The sequence below is a fragment of the Budorcas taxicolor genome, chromosome 12 (genome assembly GCF_023091745.1).
Source record: "Budorcas taxicolor isolate Tak-1 chromosome 12, Takin1.1, whole genome shotgun sequence".
Lineage (NCBI taxonomy): Eukaryota > Metazoa > Chordata > Mammalia > Artiodactyla > Bovidae > Budorcas > Budorcas taxicolor.
In genome coordinates this window covers 36,111,767-36,133,388 of record NC_068921.1, presented here as the reverse complement: position 1 = coordinate 36,133,388, position 21,622 = coordinate 36,111,767, and the positions used below count along the sequence as shown (strand labels likewise).

At 38.1% G+C, this 21,622-nt stretch overlaps 1 protein-coding gene across 4 annotated transcripts in view; it reads left to right on the top strand.

The window, feature by feature from the left end:
- The window catches only part of ZMYM2 (zinc finger MYM-type containing 2), a 64,994-nt gene that overhangs the window by 31,537 nt on the left and 11,835 nt on the right, over nt 1-21,622 (top strand). For all 4 annotated transcript variants that reach the window (XM_052649939.1, XM_052649941.1, XM_052649940.1 and 1 more), the window contains 8 exons: nt 134-205; nt 5,186-5,336; nt 5,790-5,905; nt 8,591-8,707; nt 10,672-10,822; nt 12,968-13,140; nt 19,116-19,281; nt 20,368-20,402. In XM_052649939.1, coding sequence (XP_052505899.1) covers nt 134-205; nt 5,186-5,336; nt 5,790-5,905; nt 8,591-8,707; nt 10,672-10,822; nt 12,968-13,140; nt 19,116-19,281; nt 20,368-20,402 — 981 coding nt within the window. The remainder of the gene's footprint in view (nt 1-133; nt 206-5,185; nt 5,337-5,789; nt 5,906-8,590; nt 8,708-10,671; nt 10,823-12,967; nt 13,141-19,115; nt 19,282-20,367; nt 20,403-21,622) is intronic.

Below are 21,622 nucleotides of genomic sequence, written 5' to 3'. Positions count from 1 at the left end.
GGGAGGGGATATATGTATAACTATGGCTGATTCACGTTGAGGTTTGACAGAAAACAACAAAATTCTGTAAAGCAATTATCCTTCAGTTAAAAAAATAATTAAATAAATAAAGCCTTTTAAAATCTTCTTTTAGGTAGGTAGCCATCCAGGCTTCCTGAAGGAGGTTCGAGATCACACACCAGACTCTTTCCTCACGCAGCCTGAGGTAAGTGGGAGTGTGGCCTGGCCATGGCCTCCACATGACACATGCTGCTGCTGCCTTACTGTGCGTCTGAGAATCATGTCCATTTGGAAGCATATTAACGTTTCTGAACTTAAAATCTGTCATGATGATGATCATTTTCTTTATCTCTTCAGACAAACAAACTTTCATTTCACTAAATATTATGTGTGTTTTCTTGTAATGTATTCTATTGATTTTAGGTATTTATGTTATTAAACATTAGTTTAAGATACAGATTTTTAACTCATAGTCCTTGACCACAGTGAGCATTTAAATGTAGAATATAAAAGTCCTTCTCTTGGACCTACCTGAAAGAGGGGGAAAAAAACCCCTTTCTTTCAAAAACTGTTTCCAAATCTATATTTGTTAAGCTGCATGAGTAAATTAGTATTTGAATAATAAATGTATACAATTAACAGTAATTAAAATTGTAGTACAGCAATCAAAATAAGACATTTTTAATTAATACTGCTATTTGGTTCATCTATAGACTTTATTGAAAATTTGTTTGTTAATGTCTGTTATAGCAAATTGGAAAAAAGATTTATATAACATCTAATCCAGAGTCATAAGCCATTATTTAAAGAAACCTTTTTTTCAGTTTCTCCCTCTCTCCTCCTGAGACCCTAGTTCCAGGTGTGCTAGACTTCCTGCTCCTGCTCCTGGTCACAGTGGCTCATTACTTATTAAGATTTTTAAGTCTTGTTTTCCTTCTTGCTTCCTTGTAGAGACTTTCTTTGGTTTTATTGGTTTTACTCATCATTTCTAACCAACTGTTAGTTCCGTGTGGTGTAGTTTTTGGCTTGGCCTTTGTGTCATCTCTAGAGGTTCTGTCTGGGTCTTTTTTATGTCCTCTATTTCTGGCCTCATTATGTTCATGTTGTTCCTCCATGGGTTTCTTGAGTATATCAACATATTTATCATAGTAGCTCTTTTAATAGCTTTGCCTACTCATTTCATAATGTCCTTTTTATATAAAATTTCTATGTTTTAGAGAGTTATACAGTTGGCCCTTTATTACACAGGTTCTACATCTAGTGGATTCAATTGACTGAAAATGTGTTGGGGGTGGGGGTGTGGCAAAAAATTCCAGGAACTTCCGAAAATCACAAGTTAAATTTGCTACACACTGTCAGCTGTTTACATATCATTTACATTGTTTTAGTTATTATACATAATTGAGGGAGATGTGCATACTATACCATTTTATATAAGGGACTTCTGAACTGGTCCCTGGTCTGTCTGGTTCCAAGGTCTTTCGTGACCTTGATATTTCTGAGCACTGCAGGACAGGTGGTGAAGCGCCCTTGAGTTAGGTTTGTCTGCTATTTTCTCAGGATCACACTGAGGTGGGCATGGTGGGCACGAATACCTAGGCAGCAGTACACATTCTTGTGCAGCGTCAGACCAGCAGGCACGTGATGTCTGCTGTCCGCTCTTGTGCATTGGCTTGGCTCACTCGGTCAAGGGGGCGCTGTCCCATTTCTCCAGGGCAGTTGCTGTTTTTCCCTCCATATATAAGTTATTTTGATGGGATGTATTTTATACTATGTAAATACCATCTTGCTCAGCAAACTTTTCACTATTTTTAGCATCTGTTGTCAAATTAGAAAAATTCTAAAAATTGCAAAACTAGTATATAGGTATTGAAAGAAAAACTATAAACTATATAATAGTGAAGAAAAGTCAAGCATGATGGTGTGTAAATTTTTTAGATCTTTATTTTTCTGCACAAACATCTTGCAACATGAAGGAAGAATTTCAGGGGTTTTTTTTTTGAACGAATGAAGTACAAGGTTTGCTTGAATTTATCTCTTAATCTTCACTTAGTATAGAAATTAGTATAATATCATGTCATTGTTGACAGTTTACCACTGCCTCTCTTCCACAGATTTAGTTCTTCACTATTCTTATGCTTTGGACTCCTTTGGTAACATGGTTAGATGGATTCTCAGAACGCTGTTAGATGCATAAAGAAAATATCTATGATTACAGATAGGACCAGTTATTCAAAATATAGTTTTAAAAGTATTAAATGAAATGTGATTTATGCACATGGTATTAATGCATTAAGTAGCAAGGTATAGTGTTTAATAACTAATTTTTTTGAGGTTGACATCTGTGATACATTGATACACCTGCCAGTATAGATAAAAAGTTGGGAATTTTTATTTTTGACAAAGTCACGTGTTCTGCTAACTAGTGTGGTTTATTGCCTCTAATAGGAATGAAAAACAAAGCTGCATATCGTTCGGTTGGATGTTAATGAATTTGAAGGGGTATGTTTCTTTATGCGGTGTTGTGGACACAAGTTAGCTTTCAGTTGTTTCTGGATGCGGCCAGGAGTTGGTTTTGTGCAGCCACACACATGCCCATTTCCTGGGTTAGATTCGCAGTTACAACTCCATCCAGCCTTTATTGCTTGAGCACCTGTCGCTGCTGTCCACTCACTTGGTTAAAAATGTAATAAATGAGATATTTTGCTTACATAGTAAAGGAAAAAATAGGGGAAAGTTTTGGAATCATGTGATGGATTTTTATATTCATGTGGAGTTGGTTAATAAGGCACTTTTTTTCAGTGAGTAGACTGGAAATGAGTCTATTTGCCATAAACACCCCATTATTTTTACTTTTTACACCAGTGCTGTTTCAAGCAGATCTACCTTGTACTTTTTTTATTTTTTTAACTGAATTTATAAGTAGGTTTCCCCCATACCTGAATGGGGAATGTAATAATTGTGAATTTATTTCACTTAATTTTGTTCTTAAACCATTCAGTGCATATTTATAGAAGCATGAGGTTTAAATATGATTATGTTGATTGTTTACATCGGAAGCAGAGAAAATGTGGCATGACAGTGTATGTCTTTTTCGCTAATACTCTCCCGTTAGGTGGAATAGTGGCAAATGTAAAGATTATAGTGTTCTCAGTATTGATGATTCTGTCTTTCTCACCGTCTTCACACAAAACTATTTCTTAGTGGGGATCAGTTGCTTAGCTTCTTGTTTACTTGACCCAAGTTAATTGGTTTACTTTTTTTTGGTATGTCTTAAAGTTACTAATGATTGATACTTAGCCATTCTGACAGTGAACTCATTATCAACTTGAAGGATATTTCTGATAAGTTAAAACATGTAATGTAGGTTAGAGTAGATGATTGGGCCTCAGTTATGTTGGTAAGACAGTTCTTCCTAGGAGCTGCCTTGTGGAGGTCTTACGTCCACTGCTGAGAGCCACTTTGCTTTTCTCTGTGTAGATCTGTGACACAATGGCAGGTGTCTGATATTTTTAGTATTCCTTATTTGTGCTGTGGTGCCAGATTTTAAACATTCTTTTGTTTTTTCCTTGTCTTACTGATTTTTTTTCCTTCCAATATAAAATGTATATATTAGGCTCCAGGAAAATATATTTTGTTCCAAACAAAAAACCAGCCTTTTCCTCTATTGTCCTGTAACCTTGGGAGAATCATAATCAGACTTAACAGGTTTGCAGTTTTTCTTATTTTTTTTTCCATGTTAGCATTCTTTTGTTGTTGATAAGTTTTTCTGGGTGGGTTTTTTTTTTTTTTCTTAAGCCTTTCAGAGATTGAATAAGGAGATGAGTTGGTTTCCACTTGGAGAAGTAATGTTTATGGCTTCCTCTAGGTGTTGTTTGAGTAAATAAGGAACCAGTATGAATATGACATGCATTCCTGGAATGTAAATAGCTGTTTTCTCATAACTTTTCCATTGATTGTATGCTGAGGAAGTTTTTCTCTTTTATCAGTGTTGTTGTTTTTGCCTAATGTTTTTACCTTCAGTTTATTATTTTGTTTTCTCAAATCCTGTGGCATTTGTGAGATTTATCCATGCAGTTTGCTCATTTTTTGTTATTTTTGGCCTGATTGTCATTTTCCCCTGACATCTCTTATTCATTTGTCCATGGAATGTCCTGAGGCCTTCTTATATCATCATATTGTACTGCATGGTGTTGGGTGCAAAGAAAAGGGAAGCAATCTAAACATCATGTGGAAGGACGGATGCTCAAGTCCCTTCCATGTGATGAGCTTGTGTCTGCAAATGCAGAGGACTGAGAAGATGATTACTTTGCGTGGTGAAATGTGACATTTGATGTAACTGATTATGATAGTTCTGTTACCACTCAGAAAAAAACATCAAATAAAAGTTGCAGTTAAAGGTTTGCCTTTAGGTTTGGTTGACTTCAAGGTGATTCTTGTATATAGACACACCAGCCTCTGGGTGTGTTGGAGACTGTGCAGTGATGCTGCTTTTGTCCAGTAGATTCCAGAGTGGGCCTCCTATGCCTTCCCTCCTTCACTCTCTCCTTGTTCTCTCAACTACACAGGGTTGGCAGTATTCACGTTTGTCCCAATTGACTTTATTATTACCTATCAACTTAATTATTAGTTCTAATAACCAAAAATAATTTTGAATTTTTTTTAATTAAAAAATGTAAATGTTTCTGTGTTTTATGTTGGTTGAATGAGGTTTTAATGTAGTAGAAGCATGGTAAATCAGTTTTAAGGGAAGTATCAGAGTGCTTGAAATAGCAGCAGCTCAATGGAAAAAGTATTTAACATCTTCAGATTATTCCTTTGAAGGACTTTAGTTGTTTGATTATTAGGATTCATTAATTTCTTCTACCATAAGATGAGGAAGTGTGTCATCATGGTGAACGGGTAAACAGTTTGCCTTAGATTTTCAGTTTCTGTTTACTTATGTGTAACAATTTAGTTTAACTTAATAGGGAAAACCACTATTTTTGTAGGAGACTTAGCTTAGATCATACTTTTGTTTGACCCTAATATAGCTGCATTGCAATAAACTCAGCCTCAGATGAAGACTTTTGACCCACTAAGCCTGATGAGAAATGAACAAAATTGTTTTACACAGAGAAAAAGTATAATGAAAAATACTTTTCTAGTTAAATTCTTAATTTTCTTTTTATGTTTCAAATTTTAGAAATATGGAAAACTGACCACTTGTACTGGTTGCCGAACACAGTGCAGGTTTTTTGATATGACTCAGTGTATAGGTCCTAATGGGTATATGGAGCCATATTGTTCAACTGCTTGCATGAACAGTCACAAGACAAAATATGCAAAATCACAAAGTAAGTTTCAGGTATTTGGAAAGTTTAAGAACTTTAATAACATTAATAATTTCTTAATGATTTCTCCTCTTTTTATGCTCATTTTAAACCACATAAATGGTTTAATTTTATCATCACACTAAACTTTGTTAATGTAAAAAATTTTTAATGGTTTTGATCATTTAGTTTTTAAATTATTGGTGGAGTTTGTCCATGCCTGTGTTCTTAGCTAAAATTGTTTTTCCATTTAAACATTATCTAAAATGAGATTGTTTCATGTATCTGTGTATGTTTTGGAGACATGGTATCAGACTCTTTTATGACAGTATTTTTTTAAGGTGCAATTAATCTCAGAAATTAATAATAGTATATAGAAAGTTTCATTAGTAGACTAGTCTGAGAGGTCAATTAAGATTTTTAGGAAAAACCTTGGCTATTTCATAAAAAATCTGATACATACTTTTTCTCTCTTAGGTTTGGGAATTATTTGCCATTTTTGTAAGCGGAACTCTTTACCTCAGTATCAAGCCACAATGCCTGATGGAAAGTTGTATAACTTTTGTAATTCCAGTTGTGTGGCTAAATTCCAGGTTTGTTCTTTATTTTGCTTAATGCTTCTGATAAAATATAGGTAGAAAATGAACACTGTGACATGACTTCATCTGTATTTAACATGCTAAGTTTTACATGGTTTTGTTGACGGTCAGATTGGAGGGTGGAGATTCTGGAGCTAGAGCAGGTATGACTTTACCAGTGATCTACTTAGTGTGGGTACTCAAATTGACTTAACTGTTACTTGTGATACTGATCTTGAAGGAAAATATATTTTAGTTATCAACCTTTAAAACAAAAGGGTAGGTGGTCTAGCCAGCAAAATCGAGTTCATTTAGGAATAGCCAACCAGGAGGCACCACAGACAAGTCTGGAGAACAAAGGAGGGTTAGGGTTGCCTTGGGGTTGGTTTTGAGCCCAAGTTACCTGGAGGCTGGTGAGAATCTGAGTTCTTGCTGTCCATGGAGACAGTCTCCCTCCTGCTAGGGTCTGTGGGGTGAGCCGACCAGGCTTCTTGGCTCTGTTTTTCACTGAGATTTTTCTTGATTCACTTTCACACAGTGTCATTGTGCTCAGTGCCTGCTGTGCAGTGTGTTCTTAATAGATGGTTTGAGTAACATCGGACTCTTAAAGGGAAGGTTTTATTTTGTGCTAAGTGGATGGAAAAGTAGGATGTGAAGAGGTACCTGGAATAACACTCAAGTTTGGCCTTGGAGTACAAAACAAAGGCTAATAGAGTTTTGTCAAGAGAACATGCTGATCATAGCAAACACCCCTTTTCCAAAAACCCAAGAGATGCCTGTACACATGGACATCACCAGATGGTCAATACCGAAATTAGATTGATTATATTCGTTGCAGCTTAAGATAGAGAAGCTCTATACAGTCAGCAAAAACAAGATCTGGAGCTGACTGTAGCTCAGATCATGAGCTCCTTATTGCAAAATTCAGGCTCAGTTTGAAGAAAGTAGGAAAAACCACTAGACCATTCAGGTATGACCTAAATTAAATCCCTTATGATTATACAGTTTAAGTAACAAATAGACTGAAGGGATTAGATCTGATGGAGTGCCTGAAGAACTATGGATGGAGGTTTGTAACATTGTACAGGCAGGCAGTGTACATTCAAAAGAAAAATAAATGTAAGAAGATAAAGTTGTCTGAGGAAGCCTTGCAAATAGCTGATGAAAGAAGTGAAGAGAAAGGTATACCCTTCTGAACTTGAGTTCCAAAGAATAGCGAGGAGAAATTAGAAGGCCTTCTTAAGTGAACATGCAAAGAAATAGAGGAAAAAAATAGAATGGGAAAGACTAAAATCTCTCCAAGAAAATTGGTGACATCAAGGGAATATTCCATTCAAAGATGGGCATGATAAATGACAGCAACAGTAAAGACCTAACAGAAGCAAAAGAGATTAAGAAGAGTTGGCAAGGATACACAGAACTATACCTAAAAGGTATTAATGACCTGGATAACCATGATGTGTAACTCACCTTGAGTCAGACATCCTGGAGTTTGAAGTCAAGTGGGCCTTAGGAAGCGTCACTGCGAACAAAGCTAGTGGAGGTGATGGAATTCCAGGTGAGCTATTTCAAATCCTAAAATATGATGCTGTTCAAGTGCTGCACTCAGCATGCCAGCAAATCTAGAAAACTCAGCAGTGACCGCAGGACTGGAAGGGGTAAATTTTCATGTCAGTCTCAAAGAAAGGCAATGCCAAAGGATGTTCAAACTACCGCACAGTTGCTCTCATCTCACATGCTACCAAAGTAATGTTCAAAATTCTCTAAGCCAGGCTTCAACAGTACGTGAACCGTGAACTTCCAGATGTTCAAGCTGGATTTAGAAAAGGCAGAGGAAACAGAGATCAAATTGCCAACATCCACTAGATCATAGAAAAAGAAGGGAGATTAAAAAAAAAAACATTTACTTCTGCTTCATTGACTATGCTAAAGCCTTTGACTATGTGGATCACAACAAACTCTAGAAAATTCTTAAAGACATGGGACACTCATGTTTGCTTATCTCACTCCAACCTGTAAATCCTTTTAACTCTTTAAAGTGTAATGAAACTGAAATTCCTGGTTATCCATTCTTTGTTGTTCAGTCACTCAGTCATGTCCGACTCTTTGTGACCCCATGGACTGCAGCACGCCAGGCTTCCTTGTCCTTCACCATCTCACAGTTTGCTGAAACTCGTGTCCATTGAGTTAATGATGCCAGCGAACCATCCTGTCCTCTATTGTCCCCTTGTACAAATCTTTTCCTCCCCAACATTGCATGTAAAAAACATTGAGAAAAATTAGGAAAAGACTATTTTCATGGATGTACTTGGAATGAAAATGATCGCAGTATCAGCTGTTACAGGCAGAGTTGGGAATTGCGTTCTTCCTGTGTTTCGTTACTGGTTCAGGACTTGGTGGAGCAACCTCACTATTTATTATTTGTTTATATTTTCTTAAAGAAAAAAATCACAGTTGAACTAATTTTTCTTTTTTCATCTTTAATAGAAATTGTGTGGTAAAAAATGAAATTCAGTTTCATCAAACTAAACTTAGTATACTAGTATTTTTAAAGACAAAACTCAAAAATATCATTTTATATGTTGAGATAAGAACGTAAAGATGTGTATTATTTTCTGGATCTAGTTGACACTCGATGGTTGTCACAAATAAAACTTGTAAAACCGCCTCAGACTTGTTGTATCTTGTGCTCTGTTTTAGGCTCTCAGCATGCAGTCGTCTCCCAATGGCCAGTTTGTAGCACCAAGTGATATTCAATTGAAGTGCAACTATTGCAAAAACTCTTTCTGTTCAAAGCCAGAAATCTTGGAATGGGAGGCAAGTCATGTTTTTTTATGCATACTATCTTCTGCTACAGTGAAAGTCTAGTATAGTAATCATGGCATTTTCATTTGAGCAGCTATTTCCTAGTGAATAAAGGTTCGTTTTTCAGATTTAGTGAAGATTGGATTATTTGCCTTTTTTTTTTTTTTAATGTGGGAATAGCACCAGGGAAGGACCTGTTTCTTTTTAAGTCAAAGAGCACACTGAAGTCATACTCCACATCGTGTTCATCATAATGTAAGGAGTCTTTGCTTGGCCACATACCTACAGCGTCTTCTGTGTAGAGTGTTCCTGTTCCCACCTCTCTCCCCACCCTGTGTTTATAAGCATTGTCTGTGAACTGTAGGATCTTATACTGCCTTAGGTTTATGTTGTGTTTTATCAAAGAATCCAAATACGAATTTTTTTTCCCATTCTTAACCACCCTTCCTTGTCTTCACCAGTGTATTAATTTACTTTGCCATATCTTTTCGCCAAAGCAGAAACTCTGAGCATTAATGTTTGTTTTGGAAAGGGGCAGTAAGGAGTGGATGGAGGGAGGCAGGGAGGGAGGAGCAGGGTGGCCCTAGCTAGACACAGCTTCTTGAGCTGTGTTCACCTGCAGTCATTCTTTCATGTTTTCGAGGGCATGGAGTGTGTGATAAGATGGTCACAAAATGTAATGCTAAGAGCCGCTGCCCTTGAGCCAGACCTACTAGTGGCTGTTGGCTCATCCCTGGTGTCTTAGTCTCAGGCAGAAGGTGCTCCCCAGAACGGGACCATGTGATTTCTGAAGTACTTTGGAAATCCGAGGTTGCGTTATTTTGCCCCTAAAATTTTTTTTGTATTGCTATTTTGTTTGGTGCTGTTTTAAGAGCGTTTTAATTGGTCATTCTTTGAGACTGTTATTGGCACCAGTGATGGTTTTCAATGACTGTTCCCCTCTTTAAATCACAGCAGGAAGGTTATTAGGCCTGTAGAAGGGAGTGAAGGGGTGCCGAAGAAGGCAGTGGGTGCATAGCATAGTGCACACAGGAGCCAAGGGCCCTGCACACACTGGGCCTGGCCACCTGGGTGAGCAGGGTCCCCACAGCAGCCCCAGGCTGGTGCTACCCATTCTGTGTTCCCAGCTGTGGGTCTTTACACGAGGCTGAGTGAGCCTGTCCTGCAGGCCTCTTGCTTCTTGTCCCACGGTTGACAGTGAGGCTTCTGGGAGGGCTTGTCCTCTGTGGGCCAGCTCGTCTCACTCCTGGGGTGTTTCCAAAACCTTGGCCTTTGTCCCCTTGGTCTTCAGATAGTGCTGTGACTGTCAGGCAGATGGTTTGGACCTCGTCTCTGTGCTCTGTAGTAAGAGAGTGAAGGCTGCCGCCCTGGACATGTTACCTTACCCCTGCTCAGCTGGCTACTTGCGAAGTCACTCTGGCTCTGGTGGGTTTGGGGACAGGAGACACAACTCTGTGATTATTAACCTGCTCCACTCAAGGGAACCAGCTTAGACTGGGCACACACCATGCAGTGGCCCCTACTAGGGCTCTTACTGTTCATGCTGTGGCAGAAATGCAACTGAGCCTACTTGACTGTACTCCACAAAGAGTACTTCTTTTTGAGTGAAAATCATATTATTGTATTTGTTCTTACTTGTAGCTTACCCATGTTGTGCCTTCCTTTGTTTTCCCATTTCTCCAGTTCTGTTAGCAACACTGGACTGCCACCTTTTCTTAGTGATACTTGCACTTTTATTCTTTGAGTAATTTTAAGGTAGTTAATGGTATTGAATTTTGTGGAGCTATGTCTAAATACAGCAGTGAATTAGTTAAATTAGGTGTCTGTGGTCTATTATAGGAAATGTATCACTAAGGATTGTAACATTAAGTAGATAATGATTTAACTTTGTTTCTGTAAAAGTGGCTTGTTTATTTCTTAAACTTGTTCTTGAGGTGGTTGTCATATACTTACCAAGGTTCCCATTGTGCATTTAGAACAAAGTTCATCAATTCTGCAGCAAAACTTGTTCAGATGACTATAAGAAGCTGCATTGCATAGTTACATATTGCGAATACTGTCAAGAGGAGAAGACTCTTCATGAAACAGTAAATTTCTCTGGCGTTAAGAGACCTTTCTGTAGTGAAGGCAAGTGTATATACAGTGTTGTTCATAACTTTCATTAATATTTAATGTTAATTTTTTGCCAAAATATTTTTGAACTTTATCACTAAATATGTTCAGAGTAGCGGTACAATTTTAGTATAGCTGAACAAAAAAATTGTTTGCTTTTCTACTGTTACTAATACTAGATAGATAGATCGATCGGTCGATCTCTGGGCCTCACAGTATTTGATCTCTAAGAATTTGATAACATGTTTTTCCACTACAAGGAAGTTTTGAGGGTGAAAGAAAAGAAAAGCATTGCCACACCAAGTCATTTCTAAACAGGCAAATAGTGATCTGAAAGTTGATTTTCCAGGTGGATTAATTACTGTCCACTGGCTCCATTCCCTGCCCAGTTGACTGCTGGTCTGCAGAGGTACTCCCTGTATCAGTGCGGGCATCACCACAGCCAGAAAAGACCTCCAGGTTTTCAGTCTGGGAGGCCAGGGAGATGCTGGCCCTGGTTACAGTACATCCCGAAATCCTCTTTCAATGTATAGTTCTTGCTGCTCTGGTGCCAGGCGGCTGGTTATAGAGATGAACTCCATTTCTCATTCTGATTCTCCAGAGATAGGAATCAGGATTGTAGCTATGGGCTTTGGACTCTTTATTTATTATATGTGGCTCTCCCTTCGATTCTGTGGCCCCAGGCACTGGACTCTGCTTTCCTACCTGCTGTCCTAATCTATTATTTCCCAGTTTTTTTTCCCCCTCCTTCCTGGATCCTCTTTTTCTATCAATATCTTCCGCTGGTTAGAGACGAGAGCAAGGTCGGGAGATCCTAAATGCAGTAGAGTGACAGCAGTATCAGAAGACTCTTAGTCCATCATCAGGCGTCTTCAACACACGAGGCCATGACTCCAGGCAGCGCTGCCTAGAGCAGGCATTCCTGCACATGTGGGTCCAGCACCCTGGAGAAGAGCAGTCACGATTACTGTGAAGATTTTAGCTTAATGAAAAGTGACATATGCTTCATTGAAAAGAATGACTAAATTAATTTAGCTCTTCTACCTGAATTTTGTGCAGTGGCAGTCTCAGTGATTCACAAGTTGGAACATGTCCTTGTCAAGGGCTAGCACACACATTAATGGTCTTGTACCATTTGGATTATGTGGATTTTATGGAAATGAGGGACAATTAGCAACAAATAGATAATTGACATTGAAGAACATAATTTTCAGTTAGAGGAACTTAATAGCTTTGGGCAATAAAAGGTTAAAAGGGATGTATTTTTTTTTATGTTTAATAATATATTTTGTGCTTTCTCTTAACTACACCTAGTTCTCTGCTGGAACCTGTCAAAAATAACAAAACATGTAATACCTGGTACTCCCATCAAAAGCTAGTTAGATAAAGCTAATAAAGGTAAAATATTAAACATGTTTTAAAATATTGTTCATAGTAATAGAAAAGAAGTCATAAGGATGGTGTATAAGTAATGGCCTAGTAAATTACATAGGAAACAGCTGCCATCCTTATTAAAGAGTGGGTAGGATTTCATCGATAAAACAGCAGAAGTTCATTCTTACGTGCACATCATGAGTAGAAGTATGAAGGTTGTTTAATCCTTATAAAGATGCAAGGAGTAAATAAGATTTAAATATAAGTTAAAATAATGCGGTTATATAGTAGGTAAAGGAAGTGTTTTATGAAAGAATAGAGTAACACTGCTCTTTTGGGCAAGTCATTAAACCAGTTTTACTTCCCTGAAGTTAGAGACTTGAGCTAAAATGCCTATTTAGCTGAATGTCCGCTCAGTGCCTCTCAACAGTCTCCATGTTTCAGTTCTCTAAATGCCCATTTGTGCTGTGTTGATAACACTCAAGCAGGATTATATTTGCACAGAGCAGGTATAACAGTTCTGAGTCATTACCACATTTGATAGCCTTACTACATTAATTATTTGAACCTGCATGATATTCTAAATCTAATATTCCACACTCTATTCCACTGTTCAGAGGCTGGTGTTGATCATACTAGATTTCACAGTTTTGATCAGAAGAGAAAGAGGACTTTATGTGTGAATTTATAAACACTTTCTAAAGCCAGTGATCTATTTGACATGTCAACTCTTTCTTATCTTAAAAATCAGTTTTTGTTTTAATACTAAAACCTTATATTTTTCAGGCTGCAAACTGTTGTACAAACAGGACTTTGCAAGGCGTTTAGGACTGAGGTGCGTGACTTGCAATTACTGCTCTCAGCTGTGTAAGAAGGGGGCGACAAGGGAGCTGGACGGCGTGGTACGGGACTTCTGCAGCGAGGAGTGCTGCCGCCGCTTCCAGGACTGGTACTATAAGGCAAGTACCCCTGCCAGCCTCACTCCATGCCTTGAGGCATCACTCCCTCAGCAGGGTGTGGCTTTGTTTGCAGGGTCATTTAACAACATGGAGTATTTATCTAAAGTTTGTGTGTCATTAGTTCACTAAATAGAAATATTTTTGATGGCTTCTTTATCAATTATGAATAGTGACAGGTTATTGTTTTAGATACTTAGGATGTGTTTTAAAATATTACTCTCCCCCTCTTGCCTCCCCCTTTAATTGTGGATCTTTGAAGAATTTCAAATGGAAAGGACTCTATGGATGAATAGAGACTAGAAACATTTACCTTGAAATTGTGAATACATATGTAAGTGTCTTAGAAATATCTACTTTTAAAAGTAGAAGCCCCTTTTGGTCCATTGCTTTGATTTCTTTTCCAGTAAGAAAATGAGTATAAATTTGGGCTTTACTTAGTCAAATAAAAACAAACTTTTATTACCTGATGAAAACCATGTTAGTGCTACAGTTTTGCTTTGAATACAGTTCTAAAGCACTTAAGGCCAGATGTCATTGTAACCTCAGATCTGTGAAATGCTCCTAAAGAAATCAACAATAAAATGGTTGAAACATGTACAGTAATTTAGTCTCTTAATGAAAGCTACTAGTGGTAAAGTGACACTACTTAAGAGAATTGTAGGAATTCTCGATGTAGATCTTGAATATACAGCTTGACATAGTAACAAGCATCTGTTAAGTAGAGAAAAGTAATACTTTACAAGTTGTTATAGGTGAAGATTTTGTTGTAGTTTTAAAGTTAGTTCACTATTTTACTGTTGTTTCTATTTCTTAAGCCTTAGAATTAAGGTTCAGATTTTAGAAACACGCAGGGTAAGTACTAACTCACTTGAACACACATGCCTTTCCATCTGAAGCAGCACCCTGTTACAGATGAGATGTCACTCAGAAGATGTTTTTTTTTTTTTTTTTAACTTTTTTTTTAAATTTTTATTTATTTATTTGGCTGCTCTGGGTCTTAGTTGTAGCATGTGGGATCTAGCTCCCTGACCAGGGATCGAACCTGGGCCCCCTGCACTGGGAGCTCAGAGTCTTAGCCACTGGACCACCAGGGAATTCCTCTCAGAAGATGTTTCTTCAGTGACTTTAAATGCTCAGTTTCAGTTTAGCACACACAAATACTCCTTTTCTTACATCATGTAGAGGTTTTTAAAATCGGTTTTGGATCATTTGAAAACAGTGAAGTTGTTTAGTGGCACAAATGTGGAAACTCCATTTTATTCTTACTGTCACCTTTTCCATCATCTGTTTTATTGTTTGAGACAGAAGTTGTTACCATGTGGTACTAAGGATTTCCCTGTTATTATTTTATTATACAGATCTGCTGAACTGTGTAATTGTGAATTCAAAACTTCAATTTTAAAAAATATCCTAGAGGATATTGCTTTCTATTCAGAGCACATGAACTGTATTTCTCTGTGGCTTCTTTCTTTGATTTGATTCTTTCTGTTCTCTTTATATTATCTATAACTTAAATATAGAAATCCTTTGGTTTCCTTTTTTCTTTTTTGGGAAGCAAAGAAGCATTCCTTGGCAGAAGACCAAGTTATTCGCGATGTTGTCTATTTAAAGGATAATTGTAGCTCATGTTTTTATGTGCTCAATAATGAAATTTCAGTGAGGCAGTACATTCAGAAAGTTGAATAATTAATTAGTGACAATTATGTTTAATGTCAGTATTCTGTACATTAAACATTTCAATTATTTCTTGCTTTATTTTAAGCCCAGCATATCTTTGTATAATGTATGACATAGCATTATTATAAACTGTGCTAATTGGAGGAGTAAAGGTACTTGATATAGAAGTTTGTGAGGCATGCAGCAGTGATGATTTTAATGTAATCAGTAGGATTACAACCTACCAAATGAGGAGACTGTTGCCCCTCCTGATGAATCACTGTGCCCCTGTGGAGGCAGCCGGTACTGATTCAGAGTCGCTGCCTGTGAGTTTTCCCTCAGCCATCTATGTTTTCTACACTTACCATGAGTCCACTTTATTCACTGTTACTGTCATGTGGTCTTGAAAAAATGTGTTAAATTGAGTCCCAACCAAATTACATTTTCCTGAACCTCTCTCCGTTTCCAGTTTTTAAATTTAAGAACTCAAAATTTTAGATTTTGGTTAATTAAACAATGTGACCAGTAATCCATAAAAAGTGCCTCATTAGGGAATGTTTACTAATGAGAGCAGGTAGCCCAGCAGAGCACACATACCGACTTTCCACCTTTTCTCATCTTCCTTCTTCAGTTTGGGAGACCACCTAGAGTATAAATGGCTTTACATTTTTGTTTATTTAAGTATTTGATACTATATTTAAAATTTTTCTGCCTATGTTTGTTTAGCTAGACAAGACATTTTGAATAATCTGTGCAGGTCTGTATAGTGGTTTGCTTTTGGATTTAAGATAGAGGTTAATTAAGTACTATCTCATCTAAATTAGAATTCAGAGACCATTGAAATCATGCAACCAGGAAATGCTGAGAGTAAAATGAGTGTTTTTTCTTCTCCCAGATAATTCTTTAGAAGGAAGTAGGTTTCACTTTTCCTCAAAGTTATTGTTTCCAGACATAATGTGAAACCAGGTGAGAGGATAGGTCTTTTCATTCCTGTAAGTTTTACATTTTTTGGAGAAAAAGGATTTAGTATTATAATAAAATGATAGCTAGGTGTTTGATATACAGTGAAGATAACTCAAAAGTCCCATGGTTTCCCAAGAATGCTTTCCTAGTACTCTGTTTAATAGAACTAAGGAGCTTTTCTGAAACTTTTTTCAAGTTACAGGTTTTTAGTACAGGTTTTGATTTGTTTTAAAAACCAGTAGGGAACGGTGACAGTGTTAAATTCTTTAGCAAATGTCCTAAAGGACTTTGAGCTGTAGTCAGGTTAATACTTAGATTTTAATAAGCCTTAGTTATGAAAGGATGACTGAATGAAGAATATTTTGGGCTTCTGTGTTTTTCTTTTTTGTCTATAAACTGCTAGAAATACTGATTTTAAAAATTATTTATTTTTTGACATTAGATTTAGAAAGGAAGTGCCTAATATTCTTGCTTTTAATGTGCCTTTGGGTATAACTGATGAATTCTTAACACTTTTGTGCTTTGCATAGTACCCAGTGCCCAGTCTTTTATTTCTGCATTCTTTTTTGAAATAAATGACTATAAAATTCTCTATTTCTGTTCCATTCATGGTTCCCCCTTAGAAAATCAGGTGTGGTTGGTGAAGTAGGGGACAAGAGGGTGGAAGGTTTCAAGGATGTGGGTACATCAACCCAAGCTGTCCACGATAGGTCACGGGCTTTGTGAGTGTAGTGTCTGTCCAGTGGTCTTCCCTGGCTTACTGAAGAGGGGCTCCTAGATTAGCTGAGAGGTGGGATTAAAGGTTACTGAAGAGGGGCTCTTGGATTAGTTGCGAGGGAGGATTAACATTTTTGAATTAAGAATTTAGTTTCTGCCTATTATTTAGATTGCTTGAAACAGTAACTTTTTTTTCCCCTAAAAGTAATATACAATCCTTGATTTTCTACAGTGACAGGAAAACCATGATGTGAATGATGATGCAATATTTGTTAAAGCAGAACCACGTCATACTTCAGTTCTTAGCTGTAGGCATGTTAAGCTTTCCTAAGAGTTCTGTCTCATGAGTGGGAGGCAGTGGTATTGGTGTTGGTAAGGAATGATGGTCTTTCACAAGGTTTTCTATTGACGCAGGTTCCACACAGTTGACCAGGAGTTTGTTTGAGTGGCTGAGTAAGGGAGAAACAGCCCAAAGCAAGAGGCTCATAACCTCTAAAATTGTGATTTTGGTATTCAAATTAGTATTGAGTTCTATTATTATCCTTTATCCTGAAAAAAAAAAAAACATAAATATTTTGTCTCCTTTTGAGCATTAATCTTGCTTCTTTTTAGGGGGAAGGGGGGTAGAAACATTCTAAATTTGTTTTGAATTTTCTGGAAAGAAGGCGCTTAAGGTGATGTTAGGACAAAATTCCAAATGTCTGTAATTATAGAATAATGAAGTGAGTTTATTGTTCAGATTCTTTGGGTGGAATGTGCTTGGTTGTTAGCACTAGGCCTGTGGAATTACTGTGTAACTGGAAATACTACCATGTTACAAGAAGTCAGTACTTTGTGTGTAAGTAGAAATTAATGTGGGTTTTAGGTGTTATTGAGAACCGTCTTACTGCATTTCACATCTGTTAGGATTTGTGTTTCTGGTTGGCCATAGTAACTCACTTGGATTTTTCTCTGTCTTTGTATTGGGGTGCCCTACAGAGAGCCTTCGTTCAGACTTGTGTCTGCTTGGACCCTGCGTTTACTTCAACATTGGGCCCTAGAAAGTCACTCACTGCTCTGTGTGTGGAGGGGCAGTCAGGCCCTTGTTTCAGGTCCTTATCTTCACTTTTGCTGTGTTCTTGACATATAGCTGGTGCTTTGGCTTTTCTTTGAGTATAAAGCATAAAAGGGAAAAACCCCAGAAACCTGGAGCACGTCAGTGGTTAAAGAACAATCTCTGCTGGTGAGAGTTTTATGTAGGGACTTTTTTATTATCAAGTAAACCGAGACCTGGTTGATAGTGCCAATGTTACTGAGGTTACCATGTAATATTACCAGTATAGCATTTAAGCTCCCAAGTTTGTGGACGAGAGATGTGATATTGGCATCACTTAATAGTCATAACTTATACTGTACATCTTCATTCATTTAACATGTATTCAGCAGGAGAAATACCAGACCTGGAGAAATAAAGAACCCATGTTCTAACTTGGGGTATGTTTGTTATATAAGACCTGTTTACCCACACAGTGCTTTGTTCATGTGCCAGCTAGAATTTGTCGTGTTATGCGTGGGACTCCCATGGAGGCAGGGAAAGGCTGACTCAGAGTAGTGAGGGGAGCTCCCTTGGGCCCGTTACCCACCACCAAGTACTTGGCATTTATTGCTTTGTCAAAACTTCTAAGTTGATGGCTAAACTAAAGGGTAATTTCTTAAATTACAGTAATTTACTTCTACTGTAATTAGATAACTAAATTATAAAAACTATTATCTTTAAAATTAATTATTTATACCTTTTGGTCTACTCATTGATCAGGGTATTAAGAAACAGTGAAAATGAGTAAAATCTAGGCAGAATGGACTCTCAAAAAATTCTGTCCCTAGGTTAATTGATTGGCCATCAAAAAGTACAACTTGTTTATGTATGAATTCTAGTCTGTTTTATTTTGCATATTAAGTTATAGACTAGTTAGGACTGATTGTTTTCCTAGATGTAGTTCAAATTTGTGGTCTTAAAATTTAATTGGTTTTTAATTAATTAAACATTGAGTGTTTTAAAACAAAAAGTTGAAGTTCTAGCTGTTAAAACAGTATATTTATGAAAGCCCTTCAAGTTTATTAAATTATTGAAACAAAACACTTCAAAATAACATCCATTATTTTTCTTAGCAGAAGTGCTGGCTTCAAAATTATTCTGGCCTGTACAGTTGTATCAATTGGTCTACTATGAGTTAGTTGATCCTGGGAAGTCTATTCACTAATCAAGAGATTTCCAGTGTAGTGTGACTGTGGGAGACTTGGACCTGTGTATCAGTGTGGCTCTTGGTTATCTCGTAATGTTAAATCTCACTGGACCGGCCTGGTCCACCATTGTGCATTTGTTTTGGTAATCCTATCTTTGTAATGCTGGTCTTTGACTTCTGGTAAGTATAGAAAGGGATTTTGACAATTAGCTAAACTACTACTTTTAAAATTTTTGTGGATTTTACTCTTATTATTTATAGTACAGTTTTATTTTTTCTTTATCAGACATTGTTTTATCACATTTGGCAATAATCACTGAAATGCTAGAACTCTTATAAAACTCATGTCTTGTAAAACATGTCTGGCTTTGTAAACCTTCTCCTAAGAGATGCTGACCCCTTCCTTGCTTCATTAAGGCTGCCAGGTGTGACTGCTGTAAGTCTCAAGGAGCCCTTCGGGAGAGGGTGCAGTGGCGTGGCGAGATGAAGCACTTCTGTGACCAGCACTGCCTGTTACGCTTCTACTGCCAGCAGAGTGAGCCCAACATGACGACCCAGAGGGGACCTGAGAACTTACACTACGGTAAGGGTCCCTTCAGGTAGTGACCTGAAAAGCCTGCTGAGCAGACCTGGATTCAGGGTGGTGGTAATGAACAGTTGATTTCAGGGTTAGTTTAACATCAGCTTCTGTGGTTTCTCCAGGTGGAAGTGCCTGCAGTGACATTTTGCATTTTGTTTTTTTACTCTCTTAAAAATTTAATGGTAGTTGATAAAAATAGAGTCTAGTTGGGTTAGAGAGAATCTAAATAGAATTATAATGAAAATTGTTTTTAAAAAATTTCATCTGCCTTGAATAGATAAGTTTTGGTACATATATGCAATAGAATATTACTCATCCATAAAACGGAATGCATTTGAGTCAGTTCTAGAGAAGTGGATGAACCTAGAGCCTGTTATACAAAGTCAAGTAAGTCAAAAAGAGAAAAACAAATATTGTATAATAATACATATATATGGGATCAATAAATAAGGTACTGGTGAACCTGTTTGCAGGGCAGGAATAGAGATGTAGACACAGAGAACAGACTCTGCATGCAGCGTAGGAGGGAGAGGGTGCAACAAATTGCGAGAATAGCATTGAAAATGTGACCATGTGTAAGATAGACAGCTAGTAGGAAGTTGCTGTCTAGCACAAGGAGTTCACCCAGCTTCTCTGTAACAACCTAGAGGTTCAGGAGAGAGGGCATGTATGTATGCACTTATGGCTGATGTATGGTAGAAACCAACACAACATTGTAAAGCAGTTATTCTCCAATTAAAAAAAAATTTGTCTGCCTATTCACTTGCGATTTAAATGAAAACGTTTTTCAGCAAATTGTATGTGCTCCAGGGTCGATAGGACAAACAGCAAAAACACTTTAGACGATAGGACCTATTTAAGAGTTAAATCTAAGATATTGCTCCCAAAGCAGTATATACTTTGTAAGGGAATGAAAAGGGGAAAGAGTTAATTCCACTACTTAGCTCTGTATTTCAGCTTTCAGAAGAATATGAAATATTTCCATCAGTGACTATTTCAAAAAAATCCATAAAATTTAATGAGAAATATGGATTTAGAAAATCCTGAAGAAAGTGATATTTGTCTTATTTTAAATTTGTTTGTTTTTAGATCAGGGTTGTCAGACGTCCCGAACCAAAATGACAGTAAGTATTGCTTAAGTAAAGTGCTAAATATACTGACTTTTATAGTGTGGGCATAAAAAGTAATTAGTCCATTTTAATCTGATTATAATAATAAAAGATTTTTTTTTTACTTACCTGTTGAGATGGTTGAAGTATTCATATTCTGTTGAATTACCCAAAATAAAAACAGGTCTTTTTCTGCCTGCTGAGGGACACAAAGGTGGATTAGTTGTGGCCCTCACCCACGTCGGGCGAGATGACACATGAATACTCATGTCCCTGGGCAAGAGTAGTGGAGCGTTTGCAGTGGGCGAGCGTGTGTGGTCCGGCGGCTGTGACAGAGCTTCTGAACAGCCAAGCAGAAGGTTGCCAGTGGACGACGATGAGCCGGAGGAATGTGGTGTGCAGAGGTGTGCACGTTTGTCCAGACTGCTCCCTGAGGCCGAGCTTGGAGGGGCCTGAGGTGGAGTTCTGGGGAGCCGGGGCAGGGTGGGCCGGCCGGCGCCCCTCAGACAGGATGGGGTCTGTGCTGGGGGCCAGGACAGCAGTCAGTGGAATCGTCCCATGCTCACCAGGCACTTGGTCCACATTGAGGAGTGTAAAGATGGTTGCTTCCTGTTGGTCCTCTTCATGCAGCCATAAGGCAACTCCAAAGTTTGTTTCCAAGCTTTTGACCAAGGTTTCAAGACACCCCTTCACCTGCACCGAGGCGAATGAATACTTGTGTCTTCCAACAGCCCTGAGACCTCCTCACGGGAAGATGGGAGGACTGAGGGGGTGTGACCTGGGGGGAGCCGAGCCTCTCCAGTGTCATGCTGCACCATGTGGAGTCCTCCCCACCTAGTCCTGTGAGCTCTAGGAGCCTTAGTTCCCCGCTGAGGAGTGTCGGAAGATGAGATTCAGCTGTGTAGTTGGGGGCGAGTCACTTCATGGTTCTCTGTGTGATTTTGCCCTCGTTTGTAAGTGGGGCTTTGCTCCTTGTGGTGGAACCTCCTCAGGGTCATTGCAAAGAGCACTGAGACAGAGGCTTGCATCAGGGAACTGCTGAGGCCCTGACTTCAGAGCTCTTCACTCTGTCACCTCTCCTGGCCATGCATCGTCTGAGCCTCGGTTCCCTCATCTGTAAAACGGGAGGAGAGAACACCTGCTGCCCATGTGGTGCTGAGAGGGTTAGAGGGCTCATGTCAGAAGGTGCTGCAAGGGTGCTATGCATGGAGTCATGCCCATTGGAGCTGTTGTAT